The sequence below is a fragment of the Oncorhynchus nerka genome, linkage group LG3 (assembly GCF_034236695.1).
Source record: "Oncorhynchus nerka isolate Pitt River linkage group LG3, Oner_Uvic_2.0, whole genome shotgun sequence".
In the NCBI taxonomy this organism is placed as follows: domain Eukaryota; kingdom Metazoa; phylum Chordata; class Actinopteri; order Salmoniformes; family Salmonidae; genus Oncorhynchus; species Oncorhynchus nerka.
The window spans coordinates 22883212-22904997 of NC_088398.1; the positions used below are offsets into that span (position 1 = coordinate 22883212).

Genomic DNA, 21786 nt, shown 5'->3' on the forward strand with positions numbered 1-21786 from the left:
ATTAATGTGTTTGAGCCAATGAAATCAAAAATCTAATTTTATTTGTCACATGCGCCAAATACAACAGGTGTAGTAGACCTTAGTGAAATGCTTACTTACAAGCTCTTAACCAACAATGATTTAAGAAAAACATTAACGTAAGTGTTAAGAAAATTAAAATTTGAAAATAAAATGAACAAATATATAAACAGCAGCAGTAAAATAACAAGTGAGGCTATTTACAGGGGGTACCGGTACAGAGTCAATGTGTGGGGGCACCGGTTAGTCGAGGTAATTTAAAGTGACTACGCATAGATTATAAACAAAGAGTAGCAGCAGCGTAAAAGAGGGGTCTTGGTAGTCCTTTGATTAGCTATTCAGGAGTCTTATGACTTGGGGATAGAAGCTGTTAAGAAGCCTTTTAGACCTCGACTTGTCCTCTGGTCTGATGAAACAATAACAGAACTGTTTGACCATAATGACCATCGTTCTGTTTGGAGGAAAAAGGGGGAGACTTGCAAGCCGAAGAACAACATCCCAACTGTGAAGCACGGGGGTGGCAGCATTATGTTGTGGGGGTGCTTTGCTGCAGGAGGGACTGGTGCACTTCACAAAATAGATGGCATCATGAGGTAGGGAAATGATGTGGATATATTGAAGCAACATCTCAAGACATCAGTCAGGAATTTAAAGCTTGGTCGCAAATGGGTCTTCCAAATGGACAATGACCCCAAGCATACTTCCAAAGTTGTAGCAAAATGGCTTAAGGACAACGAAGTCAAGGTATTGGAGTGGCCATCACAAAGCCCTGACCTCAATCCTATAGAACATTTGTGGGCAGAACTGAAAAAGTGTGTAAGGAGGCCTACAAACCTGACTCAGTTACACCAGCTCTGTCAGGAGGAATGGGGCAAAATTCACCCAACTTATTGTGGGAAGCTTGTGGAAGGCTACCCGAAACGTTTGACCAAAGTTAAACATTTTAAAGGCAATGCTACCAGATAGAAATTGAGTGTATGTATACTTCTGACCCACTGGGAATGTCATGAAAGAAATAAAAGCTGAAATAAATAATTCTCTCTACTATTATTCTGACATTTCTCATTCTTAAAATAAAGTGGTTATTCCTAACTGACCTAAGACAGGGAATTTACTACTAGGATTAAATGTCAGGAAATGTGAAAAACTGAGTTTACATGTATTTGGCTAAGGTGTATCTAAACTTACGACTTAAACTGTATATATATATTTTTTTTGTCATTTCTTTTGTTGTTTGTTTTTATTGTGTCCTTTTACGATATAACAATGCAATGCAATTACATTTTGCACTAAACAATAACTTGGCAGCCATTAATATACAGTACCAGTCAAAAGCCTGGTTACACCCAACCACTCATTTGAATGGGTAGGTGTGTCCAAAACCCTGACCCGCACCGCACATACAATAGAGAAGATAGAAAGGGAAACAATCTCAACCTTGTAATTTTTCACCAACAACCCCCCAATAACAACTAAACAAACAAAACAAAAGGCCCACTCGTACCAGTCGTCTATGTATGTCTGTAGTCTATCAGGCCATTACAGATTGTTTTCTCTTCCTATCTCTGAGAGAAAATGTCCTCAGATATCAGAAAAGTTATTGAGTTTACCATTCATTTTATAAATCAATCTTTCATATGAAGCTTTGTCTGCCAAGACTATGTACCATTCCTTATATGAGGGAGGGTCCATCTCCCTCCAGTGTCTCAATGTGAATCTTTTGGCTGTGGTTAGAGCAACTTTTAGCCAGTTTAAACATGAGATTCTAAGTCTATCAATATCGTTACTGATATTCAGTAATAGCAAGCAGGATTTACAGGTGTGGTGGTACCCAGAATATCCCCAATCTTTTCCATCACCTTCTGCCAAAAGGTATGCAAGCTTTGACAGTCACAGAACATATGGTCTATGTCACATGTACTTGACTGACATCTCCAGTGTAGACTGGATTCTATCAAACCTATTCTGTTCAACCTCAGAGGAGTCCAATAAATCCTAATGAACACTTTAAATTGAATCAGTTTGAACCAGGCATCTCTCATAGGGAGGAGCATCTGTTTTACTGTTATATTCCATTCCTCCTCTCCAAAAGTTACCTCCGGGTCTTTTTCCCCATACGGCCTTTAGGGTTTTACAAATTCCATTAAATCCACCTACAGTATAAGGCAAGCCCTGCGGTTTGTGGTAATTTGCAAAGAATTTCTATCTTAACACATATCGGAATGTACAGAGAATTTGTTGTTACTCTGTCCTACCTTTAACATAAGCGGGGCATCTCTCCAAAAGTCTTGTTTCTGTCCATTATACTTGGACCTTAGTTCTTCAAAAGAGGTAAACACGTTTTCTTGATATAGACAAACAATATTCTTTATCCCCGTTCTATATCAATCTTTCCAGAAAACCATGTGTACCCCTATTTTCAATTTAGGGTTGTTCCAAAACTAAGCAGAGCTTGTCAGGAAAGGTGAAGATTTCTCTCGCTTATGAATCTGATATAATCTTGATATAGTCGAGCCAGTTCCTGTCTTCCTCTGTTAGTTTACGAAGGTTCAAATTTGGAAAGAATGCCTCTGCTCTCTGCATATCTAAAGGACCGTCTGTAGTAGAAAGGTCCTGATAGAAGTCTCAAAATATATTGTTTATTTCTTTATGATTGGTAATCAGCTTATCAGTATGTACAGTATGCTTTTCCCAGAATGCTTTTCCCATGTACCTGTTTCGCACTGTTGTTTTTTGTTTCAAAGAATATCGTAATGTGTGTTTTAGGGAATTCCTGTAAGAGGCTGGTGTTCATTTGCCAACATTTACATTTTTCTATTTCTTCTCCTATTGCAACAGTCAGATCAATGGGTGCATGATCAAATCAAATCAAACTTTTTTTGTCACCTGCACCGAAGTGTAGACCTTACCATGAAATGCTTACTTTACAAGCCCTTAACCAACAGTGCAGTTCAAGAAGAGTTAAGAAAATATTTACCAAATAAAAAAAGTAACACAATAACGAGGTTATATACAGGGGTACTGGTACCGAGTCAGTGTGCGGGGGTACAGGTTAGAGGTCATTTCGGGAATCATTTTGTCTTTTCAGTAATCATTTTGTGAAGTGACTATGCGTAGATCATAAATAGCGAGTAGCAGCAGTGTACAAAACAAATGAGGGAGGGGGTCAATGTAATAGTCCAGTGGCTATTTGATTAATTGTTCAAAAGTCTTCTGGCTTGGGGGTAGAAGCTGTTAAGGAGCTTTTTGGTCCAAGACTTAGCGCTCCGGTACTGCTTGCCATGTGGTAGCAGAAAAAACAGTCTTTGACTTGGGTGACTGGAGACTCTGACAATTTTATGGGCTTTCCTCTGACACCGACTATCATATAGGTCCTGGATTGCAGGAAGCTTGGCCCCAGTGATGTACTGGGCTGTACACACTACCCTCTGTAGTGCCTTATGGTCAGATGCCGAGCAGTTGCCCTACCAGGCAGTGATGCAACCGGTCAGGATGCTCTCAAACTCATGCCAAATCTTTTCAGTCTCTTGATTGGGAAAATGTTTTGTCGTGCCCTCTTCACGACTGTCTTGGTGTGTTTGGACCATGATAGATCATTGGTGATGTGGACACCAAGGAACTTGAAACTCTCGACCCGCTCCACTACAACCCTGTTGATGTTAACATGGGTCTGTTTGGCCCGCCTTGTTCTGTAGTCCACGTTCAGCTCCTTTGTCTTGCTCACATTGAGGGAGATGTTTGGGGTTTTAGGCTGGGTTTCTGTACAGCACTTTGTGACATCAGCTGATGTAAGAAGGGCTTTATAAATACATTTGATTGATTGATTGTTGTACTGTCACCACATTGCCATTACAAACAAAATAGCACAATTGATTACAGGCATGTAAAACGTCATCCGTACTCTTCAGCGCCATTTCAAAGATTTATCATAGCTATCATGCCCACACTGCAAGCATCCACTTTATCTATGAGAGAGTGTGAGATCAGTAAATTGTCGATGCGTGAATTAAGTGTTCATATTTGAAAATTTTGTGTAATCATGCTTACCTCCAAGTGTTTATTCAAGTTGGATAATCTTTGGATGCCGACAGCAGATGTACCATTGGAAGACATAGCTAGGATTGTAGACTACAAAAGCCTATTCCTGCTCTTTTCCCGCGATCCATCAAACCCATTTGGTGTGTCATCATAGTGGTCCTCTGGCTTATGGTCAGACTCGCTCAGGTGGAACAAACTTAAACTTGCGCCTTTTTTCAATGCTGATTTGAATGTCATTGGGAAAACAGTACTGTGACTTTATTTTCATTAATCTGATGACTGTTATTTATCTAATCAGCTAACTATGTTTAATTGTTACCCAATTAAATTAATAATTCATTCATTAGGATCTGGGGCACCACGAGAGCAGTTTTTTAAAGAGTTACCATCTCCCGAATTAAACTCTAAAGGTCTTAACCTATCACATCTATAAACAATCAATTTATAAATCATTAACTCGTATTATTTCATAATTCTGAACAGTCGTAACCTCCTTGCATCTGCAAAACCCGAGCCTTACTTATGATTCAGTACTACACAAATTGGTTTAATTATTTATTTACTAGCTAACTAAATGGTAACACAGGATAAACATACACACTTAATATATTAGAAACGGGTCCCTAGAGGACTGACACAAAATGGCTGCTTGCTACAAAGGAGAGGGCGAGAGAGAGAGAGAGAGAGAGAGAGAGAGAGAAGGGGACAGAGACATAATACTTTGGTACATTTTCTAAACTACTCTCACAGTAATCATATACTTTGCACACAAACCGTAAATGCCTTGCTTCTTCGTGTATTTCTGTTGGAACCAGGCCGCCTAGGAAAGGGAGATGGGCCATTTTGTGGCACGCTTGTAAGGCTCTGATATTCCAAAAGGAGTTCCCACCCGTCTTCTACTGTTGTTCTCCTCTGCTGTCGTCCGGTATACAGTGACTTGTCTTGTAGTCCTGAACAGAACTAAAGAGTTTATTTTACTTTCATTCGCTCTGGAAGATGCTTCTTTGAAGATAGGCTAGCCAGCAATGTCTATGGTTCCCGGTGGGGTGATGAGAGTATTTTACAATGGTGATTTGAGTAGAGTAGTAGAATGTTCCTACTTAAATTCACTTTTGAAGATACTTTACTTATGCCAGCTAATCAGCCGTACCAGTGATTATCCGGAAGGTGACTTTATCGTCTCTTCCTGGTGTTGAAATTCAGAGTTCAAACCACTTTGGATGTGAGCTGCAGCTCGACATCTTTCTGGTCTGATAAGTTCATTTGTAACCCATCATTTTATGCAGTTAATTCAAATGGGTGGTTCCGTCAGGCTGACACGCTCCCTTACCTCACTCAGGGGCGTAGCTTGTCACTTGTACAAAGTTATGTGAAACTATTATCTCTTATGGCTCCTAAAATCATGTCCCTCTCTTAATAAAAAACACTTCTTTCATAATTCTTCATATTTCATGCTCAATGCATTGAATGGACACTTCACATAAATAGTTGGTATACTTTCCAAGTTATAGTATTCCATTTTAAATGACATCACAAAATAACACCCGAAACGTCACCAGTGTTCTCCAGATCGCCTCTGACCATTCCCCACGTTCTATGTTAGAAATATTGTTCCAGTATTCACTTTAGAACATGTCAGGAAAAGGTCTGGCACATTCCTTGGGTGAATTTGGAGAGGGAGATAGCAGGATGTTCTGTCCTTTATTTATAATAGTGCATGAGCTGTCACCCACCCACCAGTTCCATTCTCCCCCCTCTGCGGGTGAGAGGGGGTCTGGTTGAAGTTATTTATTGCAAAGCTGATTTGACCTATTTGGATCTCCCCCTGACAGTCATGACAACAGAGAAGTGTAAACTAATTATTTTGCAAACATCCTTTCTGAATTTAAAAGTAATCCTCAAAGTAATCATCTAGTGTTTCAAAAGTATCTGTAATCTGATTACAATATTTTTGTTGGTAACTAAACGGATTACAGTTACCATTTTTTTGTAATCTCTGTGAGGACCCTCCCACTCTGTCTGCCGTATTCTCTCTTTGCTCTTGTTTTCCTTATTAGGATGCCAGTGGGCGGAGTTGGGAGGGTCGTCAAATACATGGGAAACACCTGGGCCAGGTGTGTCCCAGGATAAATGAACCTCTTCCACATTCATGGAAGAGACTCTCTACATGCAGACACCTTTCTAGATTTTGTTGTGTTTCTTGGAGGCCTTTTGGTTGTTTGCTTTGGCACCTTTCAACACCCTGCATTATCACATTCATGCATGCAAAACACTCACTTACACTACTGATTACACACACCATTGTATATTGTACTTAGTTTACTTTATGTAATAAATATATGTTTTGTTACTCCTTATCTCCACGTTGTCTCCCTTTTGTTACGGGCTTTGAGCCGGTTCGTGACATCTGTTACTCTCCAGCCCTGACTGTATCTAAACATATCATCTTTATCAGTAAGATGTGGTCTTTTGATATAGTTGATGACATTAATTATTATTGAAATTTTTAGTGTTGTTGTCGATACACATCAAATATGAATATTTGTCAACAGTTGACACTGTACTTTATTCATTGATTGCATGTTTGGATTTCTGTGACTTTAAATGTCAATACAATACATTTGTGACTTTACAAGTTTGCCACCCAATCTTATTTGTATTATTATTATTGTTAATATTACTCATTCATAATAGAATACATTGGACAGTAACCTGTGAAGGAACATTTTATGCTTGTGCTTTTCAACCAATTTGACTCGGTTCATTTAAGTGAATGATTGAGCTTGCCTGCGAGGAATCCTCACTATCAGTCTAATGCAATTTTGCAGTACGCCCAGAATATTGTTTTGAGAACCAAAAGGGGTGTCTCAGTTTCAAGGTCTCAGCTTAGAGAGAAGAAGCCTTGTGAGGTATTGGTCAGTCACATGCATGAACCGAACGATAATGATGAATTAATGATGAATAATGTAAATCATACAAATATAACCTGTCTGTTTAAGCAAGTGTAACAACTTTAGTCCGTCCCCTCGCTCCGAACCGGGCGCGAACCAGGGACCCTCTGCACACAGACAACAGTCACCCACAAAGCATCGTTACCCATCGCTCCACAAAAGCCACGGCCCTTGCAGAGCAAGGGGAACCACTACTTCAAGGTCTCAGAGCAAGTGACATCACCGATTGAAACGCTATTAGCACGCACCACCGCTAACTATTTCACATCCGTTACACTCACCCCCCTTTTGACCTCCTCCTTTTCCGCAGCAACCAGAGATCCGGGTCAACAGCATCAATGTAACAGTATAACTTTAGTCCGTCCCCTCGCCCATACCCGGGCTCGAACCAGGGACCCTCTGCACATATCAACAACTGACACCCATGAAGCATCGTTACCCATCGCTCCACAAAAGCAATGAAAACAATGCAGTGGAAGAGCAAAGGGAACCACTACTTCAAGGTCTCAGAGCAAGTGACGTCACCGATTGAAACACTATTAGCGTGCACCACCGCTAACTAGCTAGCCATTTCACATCCGTTACACAAGTATATAAGAGAACTCACGGGACTGCCCCGACAGAGCTCCTACCAGACATGTACTACTTTGTGTATTAAGTTTGTTGGAACCTCTCCAGATTGCTGATAAAAAAATAATTATTTAAAATTGACTCAGTGTCCCTGTGTTGATTTTCTACAACAAACCTTAAAGCCCTAGATTCCTAGAAGGTTCTTTAAAAAGTTTCCACTGGTGTTGCAACCTGAGGAACCCCTAAAGGCGCCTCCAGGAACCTTTTCATTTTAAAGCCCTCAAACTCAACTCTGGACCTCGAAGACAGTTCCACTGCATTGTTTTCATTGTTCCCCTCTAATCAGGGACTGATTTAGACCTGGGACACCAGATGTGTGCAATTAATTATCAGGTATAACAGAAAACAAGCAGGATTCATACCTTGTAGGGTAAGAGTTGAGTATCGCTGTTTAGAGTATACTGTTTGCTCAATACATTTTGATAACTCAATACTAATTGAGGGCCTTTCCGACTGTCGGCAATGCGATTAAAAAACAATCCACAGCTTATTTATTTCAAAGATGCTAATGATCCTCTGTGGCCAAATCATGCTTTCTGGTGTAGTAGAATATTTTGAATTATTTTATTTGTTTCTGTATAGACAGGAGTAGGCTAATTAGGCTATATAATTTTGGCAATTTTAATTCAATTTACTTTAGGGGAAGCTTAGCCTATGGGGGACAGTGATCCCTCGAAAACAACTGAACGTTAATCGTGATAGATTTGGTATAAAGCATGTTTTTTTTCATCTGTGGACAGACTTGAAATACAAGACAAAAAAACAACAACTATGCAACAGAGGAAAGATGCAACAGACTAGGTGTGAAAGATGCAGCAATAGAGTCAGCCTATTATAGCCACAAACTAACTGGCAGGAAATCCACAAACCTCACCTCACCTAGCCTATTGCACGTCACTGTCAACATCTTTTGCCAAACTGTTCTGTACATAAAGCTATTGTTCTGCTAAAGAGAGCATGAGCAGTCATTCACCTGCTATCCATCATATCTATCATCAGTAATTCATCTTATTCATAGTGATCTGAGGGTGCTTGCTTACTATATCAGATGGAGGCAAGGTTTAGAAAACAAATTACTCAGAAGAACGCAACATTTTATTTGTGGAGCAATCTCTCAATTAATTTACGTTTGTTGATAACACTTGTCCACAGAAACTTCATTACCCATGAATCACAAAAATGTCGCTTGGATCCTTACGTAGAACGTCACATGATAAGGAATTCAACATGGAGGACATTGGAGTAACTGTTGAAAAAATTCAGGTATGATTCATTTTGACCGTGTACATTTTCACGCCGTTTCACCGTTGTTTTTGATTATACAAAGCTTTAAAAAGTATAGACAACTTAAAACGTACTATCTTTAGTCTAAAGTCTTATTTGAATACATTTAAATCGTACGTCATCCAACTAAACGTGCCAATTTATTCACGGCACTGTAAATGCTCTGTCATGTAAGCTAACATGCTATCGCAACTGGCAAGCTAGGCAACTTTAGCTAGTTAGCTAAACGTTTGTATTTTGGTGTGGCTACGTAGCTATTTATGTTGTGGAGGTAGTATTGGTACGCTTCAAGCTACAACGTAAACAAAATAAGTAAACGGCCGACAGGTAAGGTTAGATAGCGAAGTTAGTTAACAAGTCAGAAAACAACCGAATGTAACGTTAGCGAGCTAGCTAAGTAGCTAGCGCGATAAATTAAATTGCATATGACTGAGCCTAATGTTGAATGACTTATTAATTATTAGCCAAGACACCTACCACAGTAACGTACTTATCCGTTACGGAACAGCACTGAAACAATCGTGGATTGAAATGTCTTCCAATCCGCGTCTCTCACATTTTCTGTCGGTCATCACTCACCCAGCATTAGGCAAGTAAATTAACTAGCTAGCTAGCAACACAACAAACAGTTAGCTAACGTTAGTAACATTAGCTATAGAGTTTTCACAGATTTGGGGGTATGCTCTCAACGTAGAATTTGTGTAAATGTTTGTGTTGTCTTGTGTCTACACAGGACGAAGTGCCTGCCATGCTGAACTCACGACCCCAGACGGGGCTTTCTTTCCTGGCCCCAGAACCAGAAGATCTTGAAGACCTTTACAGCAGATACAAGGTCTGTACTGCGAACAGCTTCTGTGTGTCTATGCTTGACTGTTGAGATCTAATTTCTTTCAGCACCACAAGAAATGCAATATAAATCATACAGGCCCTTTCTGTGATTTCTTCAATCACTGTAAAGATGTGAACTATTACGGTGCCTAGAGAAAGTATTCACACCCCTGGACTATTTCCACAATTTGTTGTTACACCCTGAATTTTAATGGATTTTTTTTGGTCTCTGGCCTACACCCAATACCTCAATGTCAAAGTGGAATGATATTTTTCTATTTTTTGAAACAAATTTATTAAAAATGAAATGCCGAAATGTATTGAATCAAGTATTCAACCCCTTTGTATGGCAAGCCTAAATAAGCTCTGAAGTAAAAATGTGCTAAATAAGTTGCATGGACTCACTCTCTGTGCAATAATAGTGTTTAACATGAATTCTGAATGACTACCTCATCTCTGTACGCCACACACAATTATCTGTAAGGTCCCTCAGTTGAGCAGTGAATTTCAAACACAGATTCAACCACAAAGACCAGGGAGAATTTACAATGACTTGCACAGAAGGCAGATATCGGCAGATTTTTTAATTTATTTTTAAAAACAAACATTGAAAACTGACTTTTTTAAAAAAGCGGACATTGAATACCCCTTTGAGCATGGTGAAGTTATTAATTACACTTTTGATGGTGCATCAATACACCGAGCGACTACGAAGTTACAGGCGTCCTTCCTAACTCAGTTGTCGGAAGGAAACCGCTCAGGGATTTCACCATGAGGCCAATGTTGACATTTAAACAGTTTCAGAGTTTAATGGCTGTGATAGGAGAACTGAGGATGGATCAACAATGGTGTTATTACTCAGCAATATTAGCCTAATTGACAGAGCGAAAACGAGAGCCTGTACAGAATAAACAATATTCCAAAGCGGCATCCTGTTTACAACAAGGCACTGAAGTAATACTGCAAAAAATGTGGCAAATCAATTAACTTTTTCCTGAATACAAAGTGTTGTGTTTGGGGCAAATACAACACAGTACCAGTCTGTATTTTCAAGTATAGTGGTGGCTGCATCATGTTATGGGTATTTATGTAATAGTGAAGGACTGGGGATGTTTCAGGACAAAAAAAGAAATGTAATGAAGCTAAGCACAGGCAAAATCCTAGAGGAAAACCTGGTTCAATATATTTTCCACCAGACACTGGGAGATGAATTCAACTTTCAGCAGGACAATAACCTAAAACACAAGGCCAAATCTACACTGGAGTTGCTTACCGAGAAGACTGTGAATGTGGCCAAGTTAGTTTTGACTTAAATATATGGCCAGACTTAAACTGTTGTCTAGCAATGATTTGACAGAGTTTAAAGAATAAAACAATTTGGCCAAATCTGGAAGATTGGTAGGAGCAAGCCCATGTAATGCTTTGTAGGTTAGCAGTAAAACCTTGAAATCAGCCCTAGCCATAACAGTAAGCCATTGTAGGGAGGCTAGCACTAGAGTAATATGATCACTATGATTAATCAATAAACATTAATTCTCCATGACACCATTTCCAATCTCCCCTTTACTATTGTAGAAGCTGCAGCAGGAGCTGGAGTTTCTGGAGGTGCAGGAGGAATACATCAAAGATGAACAGAAGAACCTGAAGAAGGAGTTCCTCCACGCCCAGGAGGAGGTGAAGAGGATACAGAGTATCCCCTTGGTCATCGGCCAGTTCCTGGAGGCTGTGGACCAAAACACAGCCATCGTGGGCTCTACCACAGGTACAGTATTTTTACACTTTTGTCTGTCCTCACATAGATTGTGTAGGTAAGCCTCTGGTTGTTGGATCCAGAGACTGGAGACTTGAATCCAAGTCGATATCGGTCCGATTATTGGCCCTTTTCTAGTCTATCGGCTTTGCTGATTGTCCCTCTGCCTAGCAATTCTGCTGCTATGCCAGCCGCCACTCACAACCTGAGCCACGAGCACCGCACAATGCCGATGAATGTCTAGCTGGGAAAATCAGCAGCAGGAGCAAGCTAGCTCATTCTCCAACAGAAAGGTGCAGTATTGAGAATCTGATGAATTGACACAGTGAACAAAATTGCAGATGCGCTTCCCTTATACGGTTAGTTGACAGTTTGTGCAGAAATTCTTTGGTTGTGTAAGCCCACAGTTTCATCAGTTATCCGGTTGGCTGGTCTCAGACAATCCCGCAGGCGAAGGAGGTCCTAGGCTGGCGTGGTTACACGGGGTTTGCGGTTGTGACGCCGGTTGGACATACTGCCAAATTCTCAAAAATGACATTCAATGTGGCTAATGGTTGAGAAATTAACATAAAATTATCTGGAAACGGCTCTTGTGGACATTCCTGCAGTCAGCATGCCAATTGCCCGCTCCCTCAACTTGAGACATCTGTGACATTGTGTTGTGACAAAACTGCACATTTTAGTGGCCTTTTACTGTCCCCAGCACAAGGTGAACATGTGTAATGATCATGCTGTTTAATCAGCTTCTTGTTATGCCACACCTGTCAGGTAGATGGATTTATCTTGGCTAAAGATAAATGCTCACTAACAGGGATATAAACAAATTTGTGCATACATTTGAGAGAAATAACTTTGTGCATATGGAACATTTCTGGGATCTTTTATTTCATCTCATGAAACATGGAACCAACACTTTACATGTTGTGTTTTATATTTTGTTCATTGTATTTACCGTAGTAGCAGTAAACAGCAAGTGATATGAGCGATGGAGAGATGTGAAAGGGAGCGAAGTTGCAGCCTTGCTCTATCCAAATGTAGAAGTAGAATCAAGTTCTAACCCACCCATTTCTTGACAGATAGCTGGAATAGCCAATTGAGATGTTTCAAATTTTGTCCTTGCAGCTGAGTTGTTGAGAGAGGATATTTTCTCCCGGTACCGGAAAATGACATAAAATACTAGTTTCGTAAACATCCTTGTTCACAAATCATAACGTTACGTTGGACTCATTTGTGTTAAATAGAGATTTTATATTCTCAAACGAACAGCAGCGCCTATATGATGTCATTCCATACAGGTGTGACATACTAGAGTGATGCTCCTGTGCAAATGTTGATCAGTTGGCTAATATACTGTTAGTCCAAAATGAAGGACTAACAGATTGTCATCTGTAGCGCCATAGACTCCATTGATCAGCCAAAACAAGCTCAATAACTCAATGCATGCACACACTCCTATTGAATATGGATTCACCTGTATTGTGAGTATGCCTATGACATCTTCATTTACCCAGTTTATCAAGATATTTACCATTCAAATAAAGTGACCATTGTTATTTCGTTTGGTAATAACTAAGTCAAATGTATTGTTCGGTTTTAATATTGATGCGTTATTGCATACATGGCTGTCTTTGGGAAATGTTATATTGTATATCTGCCTAAAATATCGGACAACTTTGACCCCTAAAAAATCCATACCGGTCATTCTCTAATAGCCACACACCCATAAGCACCTATATTTTACACAGTAACACCAATGCCTCTTCTTACTGTGATGCTGAACATTTGCCTCTAATATTCACTAATTACATTTCCCCCTCTCTTTCCCTGTGCCACCCTCTTTCTCTGCTTCTCTCGTTGTCCACCCCCTTCTCTGTCTCTGTCCACCCCCTTCTCTGTCTCTGTCCACCCCCTTCTCTGTCTCTGTCCACCCCCTTCTCTGTCTCTGTCCACCCCCTTCTCTGTCTCTGTCCACCCCGTCTCTGTCTCTGTCCACCCCCCGTCTCTGTCTCTGTCCACCCCCGTCTCTGTCCACCCCCTTTTCTCCTTGACTCAGGCTCAAACTACTATGTGCGTATCCTAAGCACCATCGACAGAGAGCTGCTGAAGCCCAATGCGTCGGTAGCCCTGCACAAGCACAGCAATGCCCTGGTGGACGTGCTCCCCCCAGAGGCTGACAGCAGCATCATGATGCTCACATCAGGTACACATACACACTATTCTACCCCCTGGTATGCCTATCCCTTTTGTAATATGGGTCAAAGACGTACAAGGTTTTCAAAGTAGCAAAAAAATAAAACATAAATTACAATTCCCTAAAAGGCTTTTGTACGTTCATTGGCGTGTCACCTATGCCTTTATAGAAGTTATATTCAAGAATAAAGCTAATCATTTATTTTTTATCGTGATTCATATGACTGTACCCTAGTAAAATGTATTTTAGAATAAGACTAAGTGTTTAAAAAAAAAAAAAAAAAAATTCATAATCACAACATTTCTGCTTCGACTGGCAGAAATATAACTATAACTGAGTCAACAAAACAAAGTTATTGTATTTTAATATAAAATACTGGTGTTAGACTGTATGACAATATTTTGTTACCCTGAACACATCGCTACAGCCCACAAATATTGATTAAATGTGATTCCTTGAGCAATAATTTAAGTTATAAAACTGCATAAAAAGACAGGATAAGATGTTTAAAATGTGCAGGCTAGCTGAACTTAGATCACTTCCATACTAGAGAGAGAGAAATGACCCATACGCCACACAGATAAAGAACATGGGCTTTACTATGCAGCATAGTTTAATTGGCACATGAGGTACAGTTTAATTGGTTTAATTTAGGATTAAATCAGCATTGAATATTTCAAACAAAGCATTAATTAGAAAACATTCCATAAACATTGCGCAAAAAAACAGTTTTGCTTAAAATTTAGTATCCATTTTTCAGATTTTGTCATTGTATGGATCTGTGGATGATCAGATTGACATCCTTCTCTGATAGCTGGAAAATGTAATAGTTATGACACTGGCACAGAATAAGATTCACATCCATTAAAAGTTATTAGTAGTCTTTTAATAGTAGGCTATACAATGACACTTAATCAAAGTTTAAAAGTTAAATCAACTCCCCCTCCCTTTCTCAAACATGTTTTGTTATTATTTCATTGCTTATGTTAATAATCACTTTACTATAATTTGAGCCTGTGGCAACTTTACATTGCGTTAATTTGCATTATTACATGATTATTACATAGTTAATGTTTTCATTATACATTGTTACACTATAACTGGTACATTTCGCTTCAATGCAGGTACATAAATGCAATTTCAAGATGACTATAGACATAGCTACATAAAATGGCCATCAAACTACTTCATTCAAACTTGTACAGTCTCGATTTTTCATAAAGTCCCACAAATGTGAAGCAGCTATTAACTAATATAATTCATTTTTTATCCATAATTATGTGTGTAATTTTTATTAACTAATATAATCCATCAGTTATACCTTATTAACTTCTTGCGTCGAGCCATCCCGGATCCGGGATCGTGAATACAGCCTCAAGCTCATTACCATAACGCAACGTTAACTATTCATGAAAATCTCAAATGAAATGAAATGAAATCAATATGCTAGCTCTCAAGCTTAGCCTTTTGTTAACAACACTGTCATCTCAGATTTTAATATATGCTTCTCAACCATAGCAAAACTAGCATTTGTGTAACAGTATTGATAGCTAGCATTAGCATTTAGCGTTAGCATTCAGCAGGCAACATTTTCACAAACCAGAACCATTCAAATAAAATAATTTACCTTTGAAGAACTTTGAATGTTTTCAATGAGGAGACTCTCAGTTAGATAGCAAATGTTCAGTTTTTCCTGAAAGATTATTTGTGCAGGAGAAATCGGTCCGTTTTCTGCGTCATGTTTGGCTACCAAAAAAAAAAACGAAAATTCATTTGTCAAAACGCCAAACTTTTTCCCAAATTAACTCCATAATATCGACTGAAACATGGTAAACGTTGTTTAGAATCAATCCTCAACGTGTTTTTCACATATCTCTTCGATGATATATCGTTCGTGGAAGTGTGCTTTCCCCTCTGAATCCCATGGGAAAATGCCTGCAGCTGAAGATTACGCACCAATTTAGACAAAGGACACCGGGCGGACCCCTGGCAAATGTAGTCTCTTATGGCCAATCTTCCAATGATATGCCTACAAATACGTCACAATGCTGCAGACACCTTGGACGAACGGCAGAGAGCTTAGGCTCGTTCATGGCACATTCACAGCCATATAAGGAGATGATGGAAAACAGAGCCTCAAAAATTCAGCTCATTTCCTGTTTGAGGTTTCATCTTGGTTTCGCCTGTAGCATGAGTTCTGTGGCACTCACAGATAATATCTTTGCAGTTTTGGAAACGTTAGTGTTTTCTTTCCAAAGCTGCCAATTATATGCATAGTCGAGCATCTTTTCGTGACAAAATATTGCGCTTAAAACGGGCACGTTTTTTTATCCAATAATGAAATAGCGCCCCCATAGGTTGAAGAGGTTAACAGTGCAATTAAACATTAACTACAGTGTAATAGTGCAACTTAATGTTAAGTGTTATCCACTCAGCTTTATATCCTATTCTGTTGCTGACGACTGCATGGAAACAATAACTTGCTTTTTTTCTGGCTGGTCTTTCTGGTTCTGCGCTAATCTTTTGTCTGTGCCGTGCAGCCCTCTCCTTATTAGATAACGGCATCTATGCCTTGAAATACCTTAATGCCATACAATTGTTTAAAATTATATTCAGTATTCATACAAGTAAATATGAATTGCATAATAGACTAGTGAAAACATGGGATAACAAAGCTACTGTCATTCAGCCTAACGAGTGATGTAACATGAAACTTTTGTTGTGTTGAAGGACAAAAGTGTGATACTGAAGGACAGATTTCATACAAACATATTTAACAGGCAGTTCTTTGGCAACCTCTATAAATTAATGACCTTGACCTATAAAGATTATCCTTACTTTTTATATTTAATATAGCTTTTTATAAAATAACATTAAAAGTAAGTTTTCTGTGTTGTACTGAAGGGCATGCGTTTTTGTTACAAAGGTTACTAGAGGGTGAAAAGGTGAAATCATAAAATAATTCAGCCATTTACTCACCTCATCACATTGATAGAGCGTCTTTGTGATGTCACACAATTACCATGTTATATGTTTTAAAATGGCTTTTTGCCTTTGTTCTACTTTATGACATTGATGAAGTGCAAATGCTCGGACAAAAGTTATTCTCGGTTTAAAATATTTTTTAGATACAGTATTGTCGCCCATTATTCTATATATTGTTGCAAACACTAACAGTTATGCCATGGGTGTTCATTTATATTTTTTTAGGATGAATTTCTACATTTCAAAAACGCATCATTCAAATTTTAACCTGGATAGTTGCACTGAAGGACACTTTAGAGCTCAATAACTCCCTTATTGTAATAGTTTGCAACACAAATATTTCTGGATGAAAAGAAGGGTAAGAGTGATTTAATATTATATTGATCAATATATTTTTATGTTAAATTAATGGCTTTCGGACACCAAATTTACACGTCTTTGACCCATATATATTGCACAGTTGTGAGTGGAAAAATCATGCATTCATGCGTGCTTACATACATTGCATGCATATTCCACTCATTGATACCTTATCACTTGTAGTGCAGCTCCTCTCCTCTTATGTTATATGCGTTATTTTCCTGTATCTCTCCTTGCAGACCAAAAGCCGGATGTGATGTATGCTGACATCGGAGGGATGGATATCCAGAAGCAGGAAGTGAGGGAAGCAGTGGAGCTTCCACTCACACACTTTGAACTCTACAAACAGATTGGCATTGACCCGCCCAGGGGGGTTCTGATGTATGGGCCTCCTGGCTGTGGGAAGACCATGCTGGCCAAGGCAGTGGCTCACCACACTACAGGTAGGCCATTCACCATGTTCACCATTATCTATAGGATGCACTGGTGCTAACATGATTAGGCTATGTTGTCATTTTTTTGTTGCAAATAATTGTCATGTTACCATATCAGTATTTGGTTATTGACCAATGCATTTGATATCTTGGTCTCTTTCTCTGTCGCTTTCTCTCTCAGCGGCGTTCATCCGTGTGGTAGGCTCTGAGTTTGTGCAGAAGTACCTGGGTGAGGGCCCCCGCATGGTGCGTGACGTCTTCCGGCTGGCCAAGGAAAACGCCCCCGCCATCATCTTCATTGATGAGATCGATGCCATCGCTACCAAGCGTTTTGATGCACAGACTGGAGGTATTTAGAATCAGCTGCACAGAATATGCTATGGAATGGACTGGTCATTGGCTAATCACTAGCATTGCACATAGCAACCAAATCCAATAAGACAAGCAAAATAGAGCAGATTTACAGATTTGCATTTCTTTTATCAAATGTTTCTACCTGTGTTCTTCAGGGTTCTCAAGGTGCTTAAAGTACTGACATTCAAGTACTGGAATACCTTGAAAATCTTGACGTTTTCTCAAGTTCGCACTTAAATGAAAATGAGAGGAGAGGGCCTCCTGAGTAGCGCACAACCGCCCGTGATCGGGAGTCCCAATAGGGCTGCGCACAATTGTCCCAGCGTTGTCTGGGTTAGGGGAGGGTTTGACAGGGGGGGGCTTTACTTGTCTCATCGTGCTTTAGTGACTCATTGTGGCCGGCTGGGTTACTGCAGGCTGACCTCGGGAGTCAGTTGAACGGTATATCGTCTGACACATTGGTGCAGCTGGGTTAAGCGGGCAGGTGTTAAGAAGCGCAGTTTAGCGGGTTATGTTTCGGAGGACGCATGACTCTACCTTCGTCTCCCGAGCCCGTTGGGGATCAAAATTTGGGAGAAAAGGGGTGTTAAAAAATATATATATTGATAGGAGAGGAGAACAGATGATGATCAAATGTGTTTATGAAAAATATTTTTGTGTCTTGACAAAATAATTTCCAGGCAGACTACAGAGTTTTATTTCCTCATGTGTTTCACGCTTGGTTGCCAAGGGAGCTTCCTCATTCCATACACACTGCCAATTATCCAGGCAGGTACTGAACTACAGCCATCACTTCGATGTCTAAAATACAGGGTAAATGTTGATTCAAATCCTGCCTTTTGTGCATATGGAACATTTCTGGGATCTTTTATTTCAGCTAATGGAACATGGGACCAACACTTTATATTGCGTTTTATATTTTTATTCACCTTTTTATACCACTACATCACTGGACCCAATCAACCGACGCCATGCCATGTAAGGCGCAAAAAATGCGCCAGACTTTGACATTGCGAGCACGGGTAAATCGACCCTGAAGAGCCACATGAAGGGGGAAAGTCACAACGCTGCATCTTGCGCTGGTGCCAGTTCTACGTTGTGTGACTCTCTGCTACAAACTCCAGAGCTTTTTTGCCCATCACCTCATTCACAGGGGGCATGCGATATTCCGCTTTATCAAGTGGCATCCGTGCTCCTGCCGTTCTAGTGGCTGTTTACGTGCCGTTTTTCTGACACAGCCCACCCGCCCTGCGAGACGAAAGCTGCCAGTCAGAAGCAGGACGCTTTTTCGTAGCTATTAACTAGTAGAATGGCTCAATTAAAAACATTCATTATGGGCCTCCCGGGTGGAGCAGTGGTCTAAGGCACTAAATCGCAGTGCCACCGGAGACTCTGGGTTCGAGCCCAGGCTCTGTTGCAGCCGGCCGCGACTGGGAGGTCCATGGGGCGACGCACAATTGGCCCAGCGTCATCCGGGTTAGGAAGGGATATCCTTGTCTCATTGCGCACTAGCGACTCCTGTGGCAAGCTCCTGTAGCCTAACCACATTGCGGATGGCCAATTGTGCGTCGCCCCATGGACCTCCCAGTCGCGGCCGGCTGCAACAGAGCACTGCGCCCGGCCCATCACGGGTGCACGCTGACCAGGTCGCCAGGTGTACGGTGTTTCTTCCGACACATTGGTGCGGCTGGCTTCCGGGTTGGATGAGCGTTGTCAAGCAAGTTGGGTTGTGTTTCGGAGGATGCATGGCTCTCGACCTTCACCTCTCCCGAGTCCGTACGGGAGTTTCAGCGATGAGACAAGACTGTAATTACTACCCATTGGAAAGGGAGAAAAAGGGGTAAAAAACAAAAATGATAATAATAAAGTTTAATGAAAATGCGAATAGGAAATGTGTGTTCACCAGTAGACATCTCCCAACACTCTGCTCATCACTACTCATATTACAGAATCATCAGTACTGACTTATGTATGTAGTAAATAAGTAGTGAAACAATGTTTTTGAGTAGAGCTTGTAAGGTAGCCAAGTAGTTTGTTTTTAGTTTGTGGTGATATATTGCCATCCGGTGGCGACTACGAACAATTGCGTAATATGAACTACTACAAATTGATGGTCCTTAACAATAAATATTAGTGCTTGGAAAAAGTACTTGAAAGTCCTTGAATTTGACTTGCTATTGTCTGTACGAACCCTGGATCTCACATTTTAGCTGTTTACATTGTTTTTGAAAAATTACAATGTTCAAATCAGCCTCAACTAAGCAGGTGGAACATGTTTCTGTAAAGGCCCCCTAGTTGCTGTGAGTGTTGGCTAGGCTATGGTTTCTCCTTGGCCCAGATGGAGACAACAGACCCTAGAGCATTGGGGAAATAAATAACATTCACATTTTTTGTGGCCAAGTGATTTGTTTTGACTGCCACCACCATAGAGTTGGATAAAGTTAAGGACAGGGTAGTTGCAGTTAACATCCGGTTAGAGTTGGGAATCGGAAGTTGCCCACAAAACAGAACTACCTGTAAAGATTTCAGTAAATGTCATTGTTTAAAGCATCCAGGTGAACAGATTCACACACATCCACAATAGAGACAAACTTTGTTGTGGACTTTATAATTTTGAATGGGATTGATTATTAGGACTGAAAATAAGACCAAGCAGTTATTGGTGTGGTTGAATCCCGACATTGGTAATCCCTCATTGTATTCTCTCCTTCCCAAACAGCTGACAGGGAGGTGCAGAGGATTCTGCTGGAGCTTCTCAACCAAATGGACGGCTTTGACCAGACCGTCAACGTCAAGGTGAGCAAAGTGTGAGAGCGCTATGGGCTTTGCCTCTGACATATTGTCTCCAGGGCTTATTGTATGTTGTAGTCCCATTAATGCAGCTAACCTGTAACTTTGTGTGTCACATTGAGAATATGTAAAAAAAATAATAATAACCCACCTTTTTGTTCTCTTGTCAGGTGATCATGGCCACCAACAGGGCTGACACCCTGGACCCCGCCCTCCTGCGTCCAGGACGTCTGGACAGAAAGATTGAGTTCCCCCTACCTGACCGCCGACAGAAACGCCTGGTCTTCTCCACCATCACCAGCAAGATGAACCTCTCTGAGGAGGTGGACCTGGAGGACTGTATCCTTATTATGCCCAACTTACAGCAGTCTCTCATAATGTGTGTGTGTTAATGGGTGCAGGTGTGTATTGTACTAGCAGCATCATGCAATCTTTTCCTGCTCAGAACAAATTCTGTGTCCAGTTCATTGAGTGTGCTTGTAAGTTTTCATTAAATATTTACCTCCTTGATTACCCCTCTGATCTGGAACAATAGTCTCATTAAATGTCAAATGAACCATGACTTTAGTACTCTAACTGAAATCCCGCCTTTGTAAAGTCTAATGCACTTCCCCATACCTTTCTTTGGTTGCTAAGTAACCGAAAGAACTCTACATTGTTCAGTGTCATATGTGTTTGCGGTTGTCCTTAACCAGTGTGTAGATGTGGCCAGACCAGACAAGATCTCCGGAGCGGACATCAACTCTATCTGCCAGGAGGTGAGTGGGACCCCGTGCTGTTGGGAGGAAGTCTTCCATGGGGGGTCAAACTACTCCGAAAGACTATGTCAAAGAGTCACAAGTTATTGCGTTTGCTAACTCTTGTTCCAAAGAGAACTAAATATCACCTGTCGTCGGTGTGAGAACTGGAAACACTCTTTTAAATGTTATAATTCTTTCATTCCTCCCACTCAGGCTGGCATGCTGGCAGTCCGTGAAAATAGGTACATTGTCCTGGCCAAGGACTTCGAGAAGGCCTACAAGACAGTTATCAAGAAGGATGAGCAGGAGCATGAGTTCTACAAGTAGAAAGTAACCCCCCCCCTCTCTAAAAAATAAATAAAAAGGCATTCACACAATTTTGTGTGATTTATGTGTTTGTCTACTACCGTGTCCATTTGGTTTCACAGACTGA

General features: G+C 40.4%; 1 protein-coding gene across 1 annotated transcript; it reads left to right on the plus strand.

The window, feature by feature from the left end:
- The first annotated feature begins 8793 nt into the window (after positions 1 to 8793).
- Positions 8794 to 21756, plus strand: LOC115105031 (26S proteasome regulatory subunit 6B). Its single transcript, XM_029626565.2, has 10 exons — positions 8794 to 8900; positions 9655 to 9753; positions 11325 to 11511; positions 13553 to 13699; positions 17275 to 17478; positions 17651 to 17818; positions 20543 to 20619; positions 20784 to 20952; positions 21316 to 21371; positions 21567 to 21756. Exons 1-10 carry the CDS (start codon positions 8817 to 8819, stop codon positions 21678 to 21680), a joined length of 1305 nt encoding a protein of 434 aa, XP_029482425.1. The 5' UTR covers positions 8794 to 8816; the 3' UTR covers positions 21681 to 21756.
- Positions 21757 to 21786: the final 30 nt, after the last annotated feature.

Bases quoted from the DNA above. Each gene is read 5' to 3' on its own strand.
- LOC115105031 (XM_029626565.2), top strand. From the start codon at position 8,817: ATGTCGCTTGGATCCTTACGTAGAACGTCACATGATAAGGAATTCAAC. The intron at 13,700-17,274 runs GTACACATACAC...CTCTCCTTGCAG, and splicing joins CATCATGATGCTCACATCAG to ACCAAAAGCCGGATGTGATG. The intron at 17,479-17,650 runs GTAGGCCATTCA...TTTCTCTCTCAG, and splicing joins AGTGGCTCACCACACTACAG to CGGCGTTCATCCGTGTGGTA.